Consider the following 18325-nt stretch of genomic DNA (forward strand, 5'->3'; position numbering starts at 1 on the left):
CCAGCTTGCTCCGTGTCCGTAAGGTTCAGACGGAAATGAGAGAAATCCAAAAGAAGGTAGTTCCTTAACTCAGTAGTTAATAATCCAGATGCTCAGAGATACTCTGGAACGGAGTCGAAACTCAGCAAGGTAAACAAAGTCTCAGGTAGAAACCTGCGTGGGAACAAAATGCAAGATTACTTGAGTTAAAAAAAACAAAGCACAAAATTAGTGGTGGCTGAGCTTGTTACCACTAAGGCAAACACTCTGGAATCGAAGTGCTGGCAGCCTCCCACTTAAGTACTCCTCCAAGCAATCAGCAGATGGAAAACACCTGTCATTCAGTGCACCTGAGAACTCCAGCACCAACTGAAATACTGAGTGGTTAGATAAACAAGGACACAATACACACGCAACCCACACAGACTCTGACATTGTTAGCCTCATAGCATAATTGCCTCAGGCACAGTCTTCAGATTCAAATTAATGTATAAGTCTTAAAAGCAGAAACCAAGTTAACCATGTTAAAATAATTGTACAAATTGTCCTTTTTGTATATTTGTGGACAAAAACAGACAAGTATATTTACAGGTATATGGAAATCTATGCAAAGACTAGCAAGAATGTAAACAGCTTTTAGGGTTTGTTAGAAGCAGTGGGACAATTATGAACATAGAGCCGAGGTACAATGGAAGTGTTTAGATCAAATCATATTAATGTCTTTGTATGGCCAAGTCAAAGTCAAGACCTAAATCCAATTGAGAATCTGTGACAAGACTAGACAATCATTCATCCAGTCTGACTGAGCTTGACCTCAATAGCCAGAACATCAACTGGCATGTTGTGGAAGTATCTGAAGTAAAAAATGTAGCTCAGTGTTATTTCATTTGGAATGATTTTGAATGGGTTATTAGTTAGGAAATTGGTGCCACATAAGGATAATTTTGTGAGAGAGCCAGTTTTTAGGTAGTACTTCCATCACCCTAATCTTGTCAAGTTCTTCAGATATCCCATGCTGGTGAAACAAATGAATGAGTGCTCAGGCAGTGCTTCTGTCCACACCTGAGGTGTGTAGGCTGCTGGAGGTTTTTGTTTGTGATGTCATTCAAGCTGGTCAAACCCTTTTGGCGGTGTGAACATTTTGTCTGGTGACTAAGGGACAGACCCGTGCCACACAGTCCTTTGGAGTGACATCATTGTTGCTGATTGATGGACTCTGGAGATACTCCATTGCTTTAGCTAATGTTTGTTGAATCTTAATACGGATCAAGTAAGTTATTTCTGGTCAAGAGAGGAAGAGAAAAAGATTAACTTTACTGCGAGGCTATTCAAAAATCTTGGTGGAACATCAGAACCTTATTGTATTGGCAAAATATTTAGGAGGGCACAGTGTAAGAAAAAGTTAATTTATTTCTTCAAATATACCATTGATACTGACAATACTAAGGGTCATGATGGAGTTTTTTTGTGGGTGTACTGTTATTTACTCTAATTTCTTCATTTTACAGCTACTGATAAGTTGACTGATATTGGAGCCTGGTCACTGTTTTAGAGCAGAGAACTAACACCTTATCTATACATACATACATACACGCACACACAGTCACCAGCCACTTTATAGGGTACACTTTGCTAGTACCGGGTTGGACCCCCTTTTGCCTTCAGAACTGCCTTAATCCTCCGTGGCATAAATTCATCAAGGTACTGGAAACATTCCTCAGAGGGTTTGGTCCATATTGACATGATCGCATCACACAGATGCTGCAGATTTGTCGGCTGCACATCCATGGTGTCAAGGTCTGTAAGTTTGCTTTGTATTTGTGTTTGCCTGCTAATTACTCTGCTTGGTCACTAGATGGTGTTGGAGTTCACAGGTGCAGAGGGGACAGGTGTTTCACATTAACTAATTACCTGTATTTAGGCTGGAAGCTGCCAGCACTTTGACGCTTGAGTATTAGCCACCGGTGGGAACAAACTCTCGCCAAGCTCTTGCTCTAGTTTTTGCTTTCCTGCTTCTTCTAGTACTCTGAGTAATTCAAGCGTGTCATCCTCCTCAGGTTGTTTCCAGACCTGGCTGAGTTCAAGCTGGTTTCCAGACTCTTCTTAAAGAGTGTTCTCTGGATAAAAGATTCAAGTCTCCAGTTATCTCCTCCGGATCAAGTTCAAGCTGGCAGCTTCCTGGCTCTTTGACCGTCCGGATCAAGTCATAAGCGAACCCTGTCCACCCTCCAACCAGCTCTCACGCAAGTACCTCCAACCTGTGCTCCACACCATCATTCCACACTCATCACACAGTGCTGGATCAGAGCTCCCAAGGATCTACCTTCGAGTGACTACCCCCTGGACAGATCTACTTCCTCAGAACAGCTCCTGTGTTGCGCTCACACCCCGCATCTCTCATCCCTCTGGCGGTTAAACTTCTTCCCCCTATAAGCATATTAACCAGCTGGCTTTACAATAACTGTTTATTTCCTCTGGTCTTACCCTCTCTCCCATCTTCTGTGCAGTTGGTGATTTACCGGTCCAGGATCTCAAACCCATATCACTCCTGTGAAAATAAAACTTTTAAACTTTCTATTTATCTCCTGAGTGTTATTCTGCATGTGTGTGTCAGATCAATAACAAAAACTGACATGATGCGAATCTCCCGTTACATCACATCCCAAAGGTGCTCTATTGGATTGAGATCTGGTGACTCTGGAGGCCATTTGAGTACAGTGAAGTCATTGCCCTGTTCAAGAAACCAGTCTAAGATGATTTGTGCTTTATGACATGGCATGTTATCCTGCTGGAAGTAACCATCAGAAGATGGGTACATTGTGGTCATAAAGGGATGGACATGGTCAGCAACAATACTCAGGTAGACTGTGGCGTTGACACGATGCTCAGTTGGTACTAAGGGGCCCAAAGTGTGCCATGAAAATATCCCCCACACCATTACACCACCACCACCAGCCTGAACCATTGATACAAGACAGGATGGATCCATGCTTTCATGTTGTTGACGCCAAATTCTGGCCCTGCCATCCGAATGTCGCAGCAAAAATCGAGCCTGTGTGAATTGTAGCCTCAGTTTCCTGTTCTTAGCTGACAGGAATGACACCCGGTGTGGTCTTCTGCTGTTGTAGCCCATCCACCTCAAGGTTCGATTATTGAGTTACTGTTGCCTTTCTATCAGCTCGAACCAGTCTGGCCATTCTCCTCTGATCTCAAGCATTAACAAGGCATTTGCGCCCACAGAACTGCCGCTCACTGGGTATTTTCTCTTTTTTGGACCATTCTCTGTAAACCCTAGAGATGGTAGTACGTGAAAATCCCTGTAGATCAGCAGTTTCTGAAATACTCAGACCAGCCCGTCTGGTACCAACAACCATGCCACGTTCAAAGTCACTTAAATCACCTTTCTTCCCCATTCTGATGTTCAGTTTGAACTGCAGCAGATTGTCTTGACCATGTCTACATGCCTAAATGCATTGAGTTGCTGCCATGTGATTGGCTGATTAGAAATTTGCGTTAACAAGCAGTTGGACAGGTGTCCCTAATAAAGTGGCCGGTGAGTGTACATACATACATACATATATACTTCTCTGTCTTTACAAACTTCCAGTCGGTCATGGCATGTGGCAGCTCACACTGAGCCTGGTTATGTTTAGGTTTGTTTAAGTTTTTTTCCTTTAAAGGGGAGTTTCCCTTTCCCTGTCCATGCTCAGTATGAGGGATTGCTTCAAAGTCAGCGACACAACGCAAGCAGCTGCCTACTGTCTCTACATGCTCGTCCAGGAACTGTCAATGCATCAAGTCACTGATGCGATGCAATTTTCTGGGTGTCCAGAGATAGAAAACGTTTAACCTATCTCCCACAGTCTACGGGCGAGAGACAGGGTACACCCTGGACAGGTCGCCAGTCCATCGCAGGGCATTTAAGTTCTTAACATAGAAAGTACTCCTGGATCGGTGATTCTGTGTTTCTTTTATTTATGTATTCTCTGTCTTCTCAAACCCCTAGTCAGTCATGGCAGATTCTGCTGTCGGTTTCTTCCAGTCAAGTCAAGTCAAGTTTATTTATATAGCGCTTTTCAGCAACAAGGCACTCAAGGCGCTGTACATAAGGAAAAACATTACAATGATACAGAAAATCAAACAACAGAGGTAATTTAAAAAAATAAATAAAAATAAAATAAAGAGAATAGAATGATGGATAGGAAAATGAAAGGAAAATTGGACTGAAAACTTTACTAATAAAGTTTAGATGGCACAGTCAAAGGCCACTCTAAACAAATAAGTTTTTTATCTTTATTTAAAGCAACTTAGGGTTTTGGCGCTTTTACAGTTTTCTGGGAGTTTATTCCAGATTAGTGGAACATAAGAACTAAAAGCTGCTTCTCCATGTTTGGTTCTGGTTCTGGGTATGCAGAGTAGATTTGAACCAGAAGACCTGAGAGGTCTGGCTGGTTGATACACTGACAACAAGTCTGTAATGTATTTTGGGGCTAAGCCATTTAGTGATTTATAGACTAACAGAAGTATTTTAAAGTCTATTCTCTGAGCTACAGGAAGCCAGTGTAGGGACTTTAGAACCGGGGTGATGTGCTCCACTTTCTTAGTTCTAGTGAGGACGCGGGCAGCAGCGTTCTGGATCAACTGCAGCTGTCTGATCAACTTTTTAAGCAGACCTGTGAAGACACCGTTGCAGTAATCAATTCTACTAAAGATGAACGCATGAATTAGTTTTTCAAGGTCCTGCTGAGACATTAGTCCTTTAATCCTGGAGATGTTCTTTAGGTGATAGAAGGCTGACCTTGTTACTGTCTTTATGTGCCTCTGAAGGTTCAGGTCTGAGTCCATCACTACACCCAGGTTTCCAGCCTGACTGGTGGTTTCTAGCTGTATTAACTGAAGCTGTGTGCTAACTTTTAAATGCTCTTCCTTTGGTCCAAAGATTATTACTTCAGTTTTGTTTTGATTCAGCTGAAATATTTGGCCCATCCATGCATTGATTTCTTCTAAGCATTTACCCAGCGCTTCATAGTCACTTCATAGTGATAGTGGATTTATAGTCACCTGGTGTCATCATAACATATAACTGTGTGTCGTCTGCATAGTTATGATAACTTACGTTGTTGTTTATTAAAATCTGAGTGAGGGGGAGCATGTAGATATTGAATAGAAAGGGCCCTAATATGGACCCTTGGGGAATGCCACATGTGATTTTTGTGGTCTCTGATTTAAAGTTACCTACAGTTAAAGGGGAGATTTACTTTTCACTGTCGCTACATGTATGCTCAGTATGAGGGATTGCTGCAAAGTCAGCAGCACAATGCAAGCGACTGTCTGCTATCGCTACATGCTAGTCAAGCAGGAGTGAATGCTGCAAGTCATTGACTTTATGCAATCTTGTAGGTTTCCTTGGATAGAAACGTTTTTAACTAATTTGAATAGTACGCTGAACAGTACTGCATTGTTTGATAACTAGGATCTATGTAATTGACATGGAATCTGTATAATTAGACTGACTTGAGTTTTGAATTTTACTGTGAGGTGCTATAAAAAATAACCTAGATTAAAAACTGAAATTGATTATTTTCGATTCAGCTGTCAGCTTCCTGATACCCCTACTGCCCTCTGCTGGGCACCAATGTAGAGTTGCAGGCAGTAATTTAAACAGGTAGAGAACACCTATGTAAACTCTTCTTTTTCCAAGACCTCTTGAACCAGTCTCTGCCAACGGCAAGAACTCCAGGATCTTGGTTTGTTTTTCTGCTGATCCTTACATACTTCCCTCATTCATTTACTGCTAACCTGCTTTGACTGCTAGCTAATATAATGTATTTTGTATATTTATTATTAGTATTATTATAAAAAAAATTTTGGGGGGGATTTCAACCTGTGTTGTCTTCCATCTGTTACAGGCAGGTGACATAGAGACATACCCCAAAAGACTTGCAGCTGTAAAAAAAGTAAAAGGTAGTTCTAGAACGCAGGGGTCTGGACACTTATATATGCCATATGTTTCAGATTTTTAGTTTCAAAAAACTGATATAAGTTAATTTTCTTCCACCAGATGGTCATGGATTACTTTATGGTGGTCTATCACATAGAATCCCCATCGATTACATTAAAGTTTATGGTTGTAAGGTGTAAAAAGGTTTAAGCTGTGTCACATATAATTCATCTATTATCTTGTCAGATACTTGTCAGATACTTTTACTGACATCTAGTCAAGACACAAAATCAGCCATTTCTTTGACACTGAGATATACCCATAAATATTAGGTTAATAACTCAATGTTAATTTGTAAAAAGACTGTGAGGTGAAAGAACACAGTGTCTGCATTGCAGGCAGTTCCTCACACATGCAGCTGCTTTCTCTGTAGATATGAGCAGAGCAGAGATAGGAGATGGATCTTATCTGCTTAATGACAGTGGACTCTGCTATTCAGATTAGCTTTATATAAATAGGAGGCATGTGCCTAAGTTCTTCTAAACACTGCATGACAGTATCTTGTATCACCAAAGCTGTGAGCGAACAAAGTGTGAGACGTAGACAGGAACCGCAACAAACAAAAGACCAGCAGTCAAAGCAGGTTGGTGTCAGATATGCTAACAATATACCATGCATAGCTTAAGCAACATGATGATAAGACAGATGTGCACTTGTAATCAATTCTTCACAGCTGGACCAGACTTAAATGTTTTATTTTAAGCACTAAATGAATGCAGACTGTTCAGCTCAATCTTGGTTTCTTCTTAAGAACCAAGTCTTGTTTTTCTGAACAAGTTAGAGATTATTTAATAACATCTACATTCCTATCCTTATGGGATTATAGAGGCTTGTTGTTTTGAAATGCATCAGAACAGTATTTAAAGACTATGTAAATTATTGTGCACTATGTTTTACAATTTACTGTGGTCACAGTGTCCACCACTATCTTTTATACACTGCTGCTGGCCGTCCCTCATTGTCCATCCACAGACATTCTCACTGGCTGCTCCTCTTCTATAAATGTATATTGGGGCTACTTCCTTTTAGGAAGGATTATATTTTGGTTGTGATCTGGGATAATTTATGGGGATTCTTTATTATTGGCAGACCATGTTTAACTTGGAATTCCTACATGGTTGGTACTCCTGTCAGCAGCAGACAAACAGTACAGTGGCCAGAAATCTGTCAGAGTATAGTTCATCAGTATGTCAGTGACCTTGTTGCCTTGGCAGAGTTCTGCGCTGTAAGTGCTTTTCTAGTTGTACTTGCTTTTAAGTCTGCTTTATTAAGTTATTTTATTTTTAGCTCTTTTATGGCTTATTATTACTTATTGTATGTATGGATGTACTTGTTAGATTTTAACTACAGATCGGCTGTCTTGCCAGGTCCATCTTGGTAAAAGACATTTTATTCTTAAGGAAGTTTTTTACCTGGTTAAATAAACGTTAAATAAGTAAAACTATTTAACATTTTGCTTCTGTTTCCCTCCAGGATGAAGGCTGATCATGAAGATGTAGCCCTAAATCAAAAGCAAGAACGATACCTTTATCTGGGCTGTCTAACCAAGAAACACCTGATAATGTTATCAATGGCTGTTGGACTTGTTATCCTGATCCTCATCATTGTCCCTGCTGTGATTGTCACCAGAACAGGTACATGCTCAGTTATTGTGGATCACTCTCAGAACCACTTTTTGAAATTAAAATCTAGCTTCGTCTTGAGATGGAACTAAACAAAACACAGAATATACGAATTCAGTACCTGGATGGTTATTACTAAGTCTGATGGGTTTCATTGATAAGAGGTTGCAGATGCATGCATGTAGGAATGAGCAAAATGTTTTATAAGGTGAACAGAACTGTAAATGTTAAAGCAGAAAGTAAGATCAAGGTAAGCATAGACCACTTGTAGATTAAAGAGTTTCAAGAGTTCCAACTTCTGCTATTGGATCAGCTGTTATGTAATCAAGTTAATGGATTACTGTCCAAATTGATCCACTATAGTAAAATAATAAAACTGGGTAAAACCAGTTAAAGATCAGATGTCTTCAGGTTTCTTTTTCTGCACTCATGAATATACACAATCTTAACAGTTTCTGTTGTCAGAGATGTACAGTGAGGTCACATGTTCCTTTTTGAAGAAATAAGAAGCTGTATATTTTCAGGGTTTTAATACTGAAACAGCACACCAACCACCATAACATTATGACTAGTGGAATCCGAAGTGATAAACATTACATTTCTTTTTACTAAATTGTTTACAAAACTGGAGGCAGAACATAGGTTCCTTACTTTGACAAGGGTAAATTAGAAGCTAAAGAGGTCCAAGCAAAGAAAATCAGGGACTAAAATATTAGTGCAGGACTCAGTGATACATGTGAAAAGTTAAGGTTAGTCTATGTTATCAGCTGGTACTGCCAAACGTTGCGATGCATGTTAAAACACAGATTCTTTGAGTATGCACTGACTAGTCAGGGTGCAAATACAGACCAGTTTAGACTGCGAACGATTCCTAAAATAGGTATGAGGGTATCAGGAACAAAGGGTCATGCATGGGCAGGTCACACCACTTCATAATTGTATACCACTAGATGTTGGTCTTTCACATGAAATTAAAATGAAATATATTTATCTTTGTAATGTGACAATATGTGGGAAAGTTATAGGGGTGTAAATACTTTTACAAGCCACAGTAAATCCCTTTTAATTTCACTTGGTGTAGTGTATTTACAGCCCTCAAACATTTTGTTGCACTACAGCCATAAACTTCATTGTGTTTTAATTTGTATTTTGTACAATAAACGAACACAATGTATATATATATATATTTATTATCTGAAAAGTGTGGCAGTAGTGTGGATTCAGCCTCCATTAGTCTGGTACCACTAAATGGAATTCTCTACATTCAACTGCCTTCAGAAGTCACCTAATTAGATAATGTTGTTCATATGTGTGCAATTTGATCTCGGCAAAAATCCAGCTGTTCTCTGAAGGCCTCAGGGGTTTTTTAGAGAACACTGGTGAACAAACAGCATCATGAAGACCGAGGAACACAGCTTACAGGTGAGGGAGAAAGTAATGGAGAATGAAGCAGGGTTAGGTTAGAAAACAATATCCCAAACTTTGAACATCTCACAGAGTTCAGTCCATCATCTGAACATGGAAAGAGTATGGAACAGCTGCAAACCTGCCAAGGCATGGAGGTTCACCTAAAAATAACAAGCTGGGCAAAGAGAGCATAAATTAGAGAAGTTGACAAAGGCCTATGGTAACACTGCAGGTGCTAGAGAGATCAACAGCTCAGGAGAGAGGGTCTGTTGACAGGACAAATTTAGCCATGCACTTTATTTGACCTTTAAAGAATAGTGGCAATTACTGAAAGGAAGCCATAAAAACTCATTTTTGCAGTTTTCCAAAAGCCACAAGGGACAGCAAACATATGGAATAAGTTATTCTGGACAGATGAGACCAAAACTGAGCCTGTTGACCTGCATGCAAAACACTGTTTGATGGAAAATAACACTGCTCATCACCCTGAACATACCATCAGTAAAACAAGGTGGTGGGAGCATAATGCTGTAGGTCTGCTTAACTTCAGCAGACAGGGGAGCTGATCAGAGTTGAAAGGAAGATGGATTGAGTTAAATAAAAGGCAAATCCACAAGGAAACCGTATAGAGGCAAAAGGGGACTCAAGCCTGGGGTGGAGGTTCATCTTTCAACAGGACAATGACCCTAAACATATAAAAGTATGACCCAGGAGGGCAGACCTCTCTTCTAGAAACAATCTTCCCTTATGTCTGTGGCCTCATTCAGCAGGATAATGCTTCTTGGCATGCTGGAAAATTATTTAAGGAACATAACATACTTGGCCTTTATTTGTCAGATCTCAAATTAGAAGATGTCATACTGATTGTTTCTTGACAAATACTGCAGCTGTCGCTTTATTTTCCAAAGGAGGGCCTACTCAATTACTAGGTGCATTGCTGTAATGTCATGGATGAATGTTGTTTGTCATTTGGATAAATGTCTAAAGACAACTGTTGATGTTTTGTTTCTATTGATCCAACAGAATAGAAACAGAAATCGATAATTTTACATCACTGAAATAAAATCTGTCATTTTGGTTATTCATTTGATAGATTTCATAGCCCTGCATTTGAGATTGTCTTTGTTTTACCCAGCTCCTGTTTGGGTGTTTTCTACTGGTGGAGATATGCTGGATTTTTTGGTTCAGTCAGGTGAAATCAGCGAACATGATGGTCTCTTGGCAACCTGGTTTCACCGAGCCAACAGCAAGGAGCAAATGAACCAGGCTCTTGCATGTAAAAACACACACACTAGTTGCAGTCATATTAGTATCTGTTTTTGTAAGGTTTACATTTTGCAAGACAGTAACAACATATTTATCACAGAGTATGATTCTTATAAAACACAATTTTTCTCCCTCCTTTAAGCTGATGTTATGATCCTGGAGGCTGATGTTACTCTGGAGGGTTATGGAACACCCAATCAGAGACCAGTCCCTATCATGGCTCACCCTCCTGATGTCTATAGTGACAACACCCTCGACCAGTGGTTGGATGCTGTGTTGGACTCTAGAAAAGGTGCAGAATGCGTCACAACAAACCATGTTTGTGTGGCTGAAATGATGGCTGATTTTATTGGTTTGTTCCAACCTTTAGGGATAAAGCTGGACTTTAAGGCTCTGGAGTCTGTTGTTTTCTCTCTGGACCTGCTGAAGCAAAAGAACAGTAGCAGAGGAATAAACAGGCCTGTGTGGCTCAACGCAGACATACTCCAAGGTCCCAACGTACCAAGCTTTGTGCCTACAATCAATGGAACCAGGTCAGAATTCTCAGGGTTCAACAGAAATAAAATAGAGCATGGCTGTTAGTAAATTGCTGTTTTTAATCACTTTCCCAGATTTCTACAGTTGATTCAAGAGACGTTTCCAGATGTGACTTTGTCTCCTGGATGGATGGTGTGTATGTCCATGGGCTGCACAAGGATCTAAGCAAAGATAGATTTGGTGTTTTTATTTCATGTATTTTAGCCATGGTATTGGGAGGATTATGGATGAATTGCCCATAACTCCAATGGGTGGAAGGAGTGTTTTGTGAATGTGAAACAGCTGAGAGGATGCTGCCAAATCCAATGAAGATGAATTCTACATTTCTGCAGTGTCTTGGTGTTTGCTTTATTGGGCTATTTTTTGATAAATGAAAGGCATTGCTTGTAAGCAGGTAATCACTATACATAACTGTATTCAGTTTGTGTGTGGATCAGCTTTTATTAATCCTGACAGAGAAACTCACTCTTATCACAGATGGCTATGCTTTAATAGACATTTAGCTGCAATAAGGCAAAGTAGTTTTTTCTGAATGACTCTAATAGTCTCCCATATTGGTGTGGAGAAAACTCTTTAGTTCATTTAATTTGATATTTCACCAAAATATTAGTCATTTTGTGGTCTGAATCAGACCATAGAAACACCTTAATTTCTTAATTTTAAGCTCTCCTTTTGTAAATATGCTGACATATATGGAATATTGTGCTATTGGAATTATTTCACCGTTTCTATGATTTCTGCAGTATACAGAGGAGTTCATGGTGAAATCAATAAATTGATGAGGCCCAGGTCCTGTGGCTGCAAAACAAACCCTAGTAAACTCCCTCTCTCCACCATGCTTGACAGTTATGGTGGCTCTGGTATGCTGTTTGGTTTTTGACAAATGTTTCACCATGTAGAGACAGGCGTCTCCACTTTAATGTCATCTGCCCAAAGGAAAATTTTCCAGAGGTCTTGTGATGGGCAGCAGCATTTGCTTCATTGCTGTTGTCTTTCCCTCCTGCCATTGTGTTAACATTCACCTGCATGCTTTAGAGCAGCACATTGACAGTACAGTACTGCTACAGATGGCTTCACAGATGGCTTCAAGTTCTGAAATATTTTCTTTTTCCCAGGACTACATAAGAAGCATAGCTTTATCCTTCTCATCCACATTCTTACCCAACTCAGGAATGTACTAAAGAAAATATTATTTGCAATTGTTTATAACAAAGTAAATAGAATATCGTATTTCTGAAAGACTGTCTTTATGTAAAATTACACTAATTGGAATTGGAAGCTAATATAAAATTGTTTTCAGAGGTTTTTTATAATTACTAGAGAATAAACTTCCATGTACCACATCATCCTACTGTCCAGCTTTAGATTCCTTGTCCATGTAATAGTTTTTTTTTATAAGGTTGGATTGTATCCTCATTTAAGGTTAACATCACTATGTTTCTGACAGGTTCTTTATGTTCCTCCAATTTTTATTGGAACGTACTCCAGAGACATGATGGAAAACATGTATCATATGATCAAAGACGTTCCTCAGAAGGTGAGAGAAAATAAATAACTTCTGTGAGAGAAACTGAGGGTATCTCTATAGGTCCCTGTTGTTGTATAGGTCAGCACTGTGAAAACATTTCTGTAACAGCCAGAAATGTACATATAAACAATAACCAAAATCAAATTTGTAAATTAAAGAGACTGAACATCCAGCTTTAATAATAAAATATCTAAATAAGAGTGTAAAGAATTACCATGAACATTAAAACCATTTTAAGTGTAACGTATTTAGTTATAGCCCACAGCAGACGGCGCCATTGTTGGGTGTTGCCACATAGTGCAGGGTCAAAAAACTTAAATAAAAATCCTGCTTAACAACAAATGCTGTTTGGCTTCAGCAGAAGTTTCATGCATGTCAGCAGAATACTGGATTAGATACAAACAACAGAATTCATTACATATTTTGTACTTGGAGAGAAAATGTTTATGTGACAACTTCATTTTATTTGAATTTATTTACTCATTTTTGTTAAAGTATAATTAGGGACAATTGTTAAAAAATATTAGTTTAACGTAATAGTTTAGTTTAATTCAGTTTATTAGTATATCATCCACTGGATGCTTTAAAACAGTTTATTAAATGTTACCCTACAAAAGAAATCAGTAGATGCGGTTATATTTGGTTAGAAATAGTTAAAGTTACAAACAGATGAAGGAAAGCATATTTTAAAGAGTTTTCTCGTTTTTGTTTTTGATAAGTGGTTATTGGCACACTTTTTTAATTGTTGGACTTGTGGCTGCAGTAGTTAGTCTGCATGGTTGCCTGACAGCAAGAAGGTTCCCAGTTTCAACTTTTGTTTTCATACTTTCCCTGTGCATGTGTTTATCTGGTGCATGTTGGCTTCATTGGCTGCTTTAAACTGTTCATATTAAAAAAAAAAAAAAAAAAAGCAGAAATGAAATATTATTTTAAAAAGAAAGTGTAAAATAAAGTAGAGCATTTTTCTTACATTTAAAAGGACAGGTCAACATAACAGTAGTGGCAACCTACAGTTGTGCTAAATCTGGTCTGCTACAAGGAATGCAAGTGTGAAATATTGTAAATTTCTCCCCTGAGAATGATACTCCCTGTTTTTTTTTATTATTATTTAAACACTCAAGAATAATATAAATTTTTTTTTACATATTTACACAATGTGACCACATTCAGCCACATGTTTTGGTTAATTACTGGAGCTAAGTTAACTGGTTGTTGGATTGGGAAAAAGAAGAACTCATTTTGTGGTATTTACTACACAATAGTATTACACTAATTGACCAGTCAAATAATATTACTCTGTACAGAACCCTCATCTGAATATTGTATCTCTGTAGGTGACATTCCCTGTCCATTCTCTGCTGATCCGCAGTGGTTGGCAGCACATCAGCTGGCTGCTCAACCAGTCACCAAGGTAACAAATGACATCCAGCTTTACAAGGATCAAAAACATATACAGACACCTGTGGACAAATCTGAAGCTTGAATTAGCAAATAATTCACAAAACCTTAAAACTGACCTTGCTAGTAACACGTCCAAGCTGTAAATGTCTTTCTAGGTTCACCTTGACTCTCTGGCACGGTTCAGATCATCCAAACATCAGTGACCTGCTGTTTGTCCGGGACAACACCCGACCTGCAGAGGTCTACTACGATATCTATGAACCCACGCTGTCAGAGTTTAAAGAGGCTGCAAGTAAAGAATAAGCTGCAAACATTGAACGTGTTAAGGGTCAGACAGTATTTGTGATGTAGATGGAATAACAATGGGAAATTTAAAAAACTATCGGTTTTCATGTGAGAAAACAGTATTTTCTTTTAAAACATAAATATGTCCTCAGTAAAATGGCCAATTATGGCTGGATTACAATATGCTTATGTCACTTGTTGCATTGATAAATCATTTTGTACATGCAGAAGTTGTAGTTGTTGGGATTATATATCAGCTAAATATGAAAAAAAGACAAGGAAAACAGATGTTTTCATTTATGTGCTTTATAATGTATTGAATGTCTCTATAGAAAACCACAGTGGTGTCCGGAGGTTTTATCCTGGAGGAAATCTGATGGACTTTCTTTATCCAGTTCACGACTCAAACAGCAAATTCCTCTCTCATGTCACACAACAGAGCAGCCTGAGAGTGCATTGGTTTCCAGTCACTGATGAGGCCTCCCTGTTCGCTCGGCTCGCAGGTGAGGGCGCAATTGAAAAAGCTGGGCCAAAAATATTTTTGGAATGTTCCGACTTTCCAGGCAGCACTGGATCACAAACTTCCTCTAGTATCTCTGACTTCAGAAACCAAAGCCTATTAACATCCCCAAGACGTTGTTTTTTTATCAGTCCCTGAAAAAATGAGAGATGCTACAGCGGAATAAGATCCACGAAGAGTTTTTTTAATGCTTAAAAAAGATTTGTTTATTTACCACTCTATCTCTACCCAGTGTAGTTGAATGAAAGACTGAAAACCTTTTTACAACCTTCTATTAGTTTTTCAAATTTTCTGAGATTTCTTACCTAGATCTTGAGCCTTAGTTTTTCTCAGTGTACGAGAACAATCTGTCTATAACTGTTGCAATCCTTGAACTGTTGTACACTTTGCTCTTAAGCAATTTCTATTTAAACTCAATTGTAAAGCCATGAGGTAGCCAAGGATCAGAGGCATTTCTAGCTCCATTCTGGTTCAGAAGTGTTAGTTTGGCGCAAAATGTTGGCATACGGTATGAGATTGGGAAGGGAGCATTGGATCAGTCTATGACATGCTGCTGACCCTAGCACGGACTTCCTCGGGAGCAGTTGGCCTGAAAGTAAAACTAGCTACTGTATACTAACTATTAATATACACTCTAAATGATCCTATTACTGAAAATAAAGCTTTTAAAAAGTTATCATTTTCCAAGTGGCAAAAAGCCCTGCATACCCAAACCTGGCCTGAAATTTGTTCACAATCTTCATATATGCACACCACACCAAAGTACAGTCAGAAATACTGACTGAGATCCCTTTGTTAAAGGAGCTAAGTAATGACACACTGAACCTCCTGAATCGTATTTATCGACTGAATCTATCTTTATCTAGATGAGAATGGTGGGATGATGGTTCTTCATGTAGTCTCCGACAGAAAACAACCTGGCGTTCCTGTGCTGGGAGATTCTGGAAACAACTCCGACCCCTTCACACTGCAGGTAAATCATTTCAGTTTGTCTCAAGGTATTTAAAAAAAAAAAGTCAATTCAGTCGAATCATACACATTCCAAGTCAATTACAATCATTCCAACTTATCCTAGTTATCAAACAATGCAGTCAAGGTCTATATATATTATACACACACACACATATATGACTTAAGTTAACTGTTTTGATCATTAATTTCTTTATTGAACTCTGTTAATGGAAAAAACCAAATACACCTTAATAAACTCACTTAACAAGGAGAACGGTGAGAATCAAAGTGGCATTTTTATTAAATTCTTGCAGGAATTGAGAACGGACAGAGGATACAACCAAACTAGTGTCTCAGTCTGCCCGTCCTGCCCTAGACAGGGAGTTACAATCCTTTTATAGTTCTCACACAGCTGAAAATGTAATTTACAACACAGTAGACAAGAAGATAAAACAGTCCTTGAACATCAGATATCTAAAGGGGTCAGCACGATGTGAAGCCTTGGAGAGAAAAGAGGTATCTTCTCTTGGGAAAACAAAACTTCCATATTAGGGGAAGGTCCTGGATTCATGCACCTCTAAGTGTGGAATGCTGACCTGACAAGAGTAGATCTGGTCTGAACTGGACATTTCATTGACAATGAGCTGATTTAGGAACACATAAAAAGAACAGATGATATCCCGATGATATCCAGAGGTAACCCAATACTGAAAGTGTTGATATATTTATTAGTGATATTTATCAGGATGGCCTATTTAATTCTTTCCACAATAAATTCCACGTGCTAATGGAACAGTGTACTCTTTTATACTTTTTAAATAGGAGAAAGCTACTATTGAACTGCAGTATTTCTTACAGCTCTCACATGAGTTAAGATGTATTTTAGGCATAAAAACGTGTTACATGTACACATCAATACTTTAAGTGTCAGCTATGATTTATCAAGCTACCTATTTTATACCTTTCCACACTTAACATAAAGTTTGGGGGGCAATTGAATGTTTATAATGCACACAATGTCAGCAGGACCTTATGCACTTATATTTTATTTTTGAAGTATGTCCTTGAGCTCCTTGGGCAGAGAGCCAATGCTCCCTGGGGTGTTTACCTTCGGTCTCACAATCATCAGCTTCTGGAAGCTTCCCTCAAACTGCTGCAGGCAGCCTACAGAACAGAGGAACTCTACAGACCCATCTGGATCAGCATGGAAGGTTTACACAGCAGCACCAGCACAAATGTGTGTATAATTATTTAGGGAATTATCATATAAAATAGTTTGGCTTTTTGAAATATTTGATCAAGTAAGTGTCAAAAAAATCCAAGTGCATGGGATTGTTTCAAGCTGTACCTCAGGTCTTGCTTACTGTATGTGCTGTGTGTGTTTCAGGATTTTGTGTCCATAGTGGAAGACTTGTTTCCGTATGTCACTGTGGTCTTTGCTGAGCAGAACTGGCCGCCTCGGATCCCAGCAGCACTTACAGGCCTGTCCCAGAGGACTGCTGTACACCTGACTTCAGCATCGCTGCTTAAAAGACCACAAGAAATTCCCTCTCTGAAGCAGATGGACAAATATGACTTTCTAGTGGAGGTGGACGAAAAGGACTCTGCAGAAGCTTTTGCCATTTTGAAAAAGCTCATGGCCCAACAATCAGAAAATGCAAAAACAAATCTATACATGATGACTGGCCAGTAGAAGAAGAAACTAATGACACAATCATGTAAGGCTGGATGTTGTCTCATCTAGCATGTTGGTATTCATGTTGGTGATGTTAAGCTGAAATTGTTGGAGATTATCTTGCAAAGTGTCCTTCAGTTGTTTGCTTTATTTCTTTTCACTAATCCATGCACAAACATACAGATTAAATTATTAAGTAAACAGAATGAAGCCTTGTTGGTCCTCAAAGTATTTTCTTCTTTTTGTATTATGAAGAAAAACAATACTTACAATAAAAATGAGTCGCAATGCCTAGCAAAAAGAACCCTAAAACATTTTCACATCTGGTTAAGTTACAATAGCAAACATCAGTGTGTTTTTCATTGAGATTTGGTGTGACCGACCAACACAAAGTAGCATAACTGCTCTGGAAGGTAATTACAGTCCCCCCCAGTCGCTATATTGGTAAATGGTGTCAAATTTAATCACTGTATCAAGCTGCTCTGTAAAGGCCTTAGATTTTGGTTAAAGGATATTAGTGAACAAACAGTTTTGTGAAAACCAAGAAACACATCAGATCAGGGGGAAAGTTGTTGAGATGTTTAAAGAAGGGCTGGGCTATAAAATACTCTCCCAAGCTTTAAACATCTCAGAGCTCTGTTCAATCCACCATCTGAAGATGGAAAGATTATGAAACAACTGCAACTCTACCAAGACATGGCCGTCCACCTAAACAGATGCAACCTAGAGGTCCATGGGAACTCTGGAGGAGTTGCAGAGGTCCAGAGCTCAGGTGGGAAAATCTGTTAATTGGGACAAATGGTAATCTGGCTCTCCATAAATCTGGCCTTCAGCAAGAAAAAAGCCATAAAAAGTTTCATTAGTAGATTGCCAAAAGCTATTTAGGGTATGTAAAAAAAGGATGAAGGTGCTCTGCTCAGATGAAAAGAAAATGTAACTTTTTGGCCTTGTTGGGACCACCGCCATCTTACCGAAATTACAGACTGTAACTACACCTCCCAGCATTAACTGCAGCTCTGACATTATGGCAGAGGTGATGTCTGTCCCATGTAAGTTGAGGGTCATTTGCCTTTCCCGTTACCTAGCAACAAAGGAGCAACGAGAAGAACTTCCCCATAGGATCAGTACACTTGCAGAACAAGTAAACTATTTC

The 18325-nt window shown here is 39.0% G+C and overlaps 1 protein-coding gene across 1 annotated transcript; it reads left to right on the plus strand.

The window, feature by feature from the left end:
* Nucleotides 1–6475: 6475 nt before the first annotated feature.
* fam151a (family with sequence similarity 151 member A) lies at nucleotides 6476–17378 on the plus strand. The gene is made up of 13 exons (XM_047369113.1): nucleotides 6476–6563; nucleotides 7454–7614; nucleotides 10145–10285; nucleotides 10418–10567; nucleotides 10646–10808; nucleotides 10887–10944; nucleotides 12260–12349; nucleotides 13675–13751; nucleotides 13897–14033; nucleotides 14359–14529; nucleotides 15413–15519; nucleotides 16555–16734; nucleotides 16885–17378. The coding sequence occupies exons 2-13, from the start codon at nucleotides 7455–7457 to the stop codon at nucleotides 17188–17190; spliced, it is 1740 nt and encodes a 579-aa protein (XP_047225069.1). The 5' UTR covers nucleotides 6476–6563; nucleotide 7454; the 3' UTR covers nucleotides 17191–17378.
* The last annotated feature ends 947 nt before the right edge of the window (nucleotides 17379–18325 follow it).

This window comes from Girardinichthys multiradiatus, chromosome 6 (assembly GCF_021462225.1).
Source record: "Girardinichthys multiradiatus isolate DD_20200921_A chromosome 6, DD_fGirMul_XY1, whole genome shotgun sequence".
Classification (NCBI taxonomy): Eukaryota; Metazoa; Chordata; class Actinopteri; order Cyprinodontiformes; family Goodeidae; genus Girardinichthys; species Girardinichthys multiradiatus.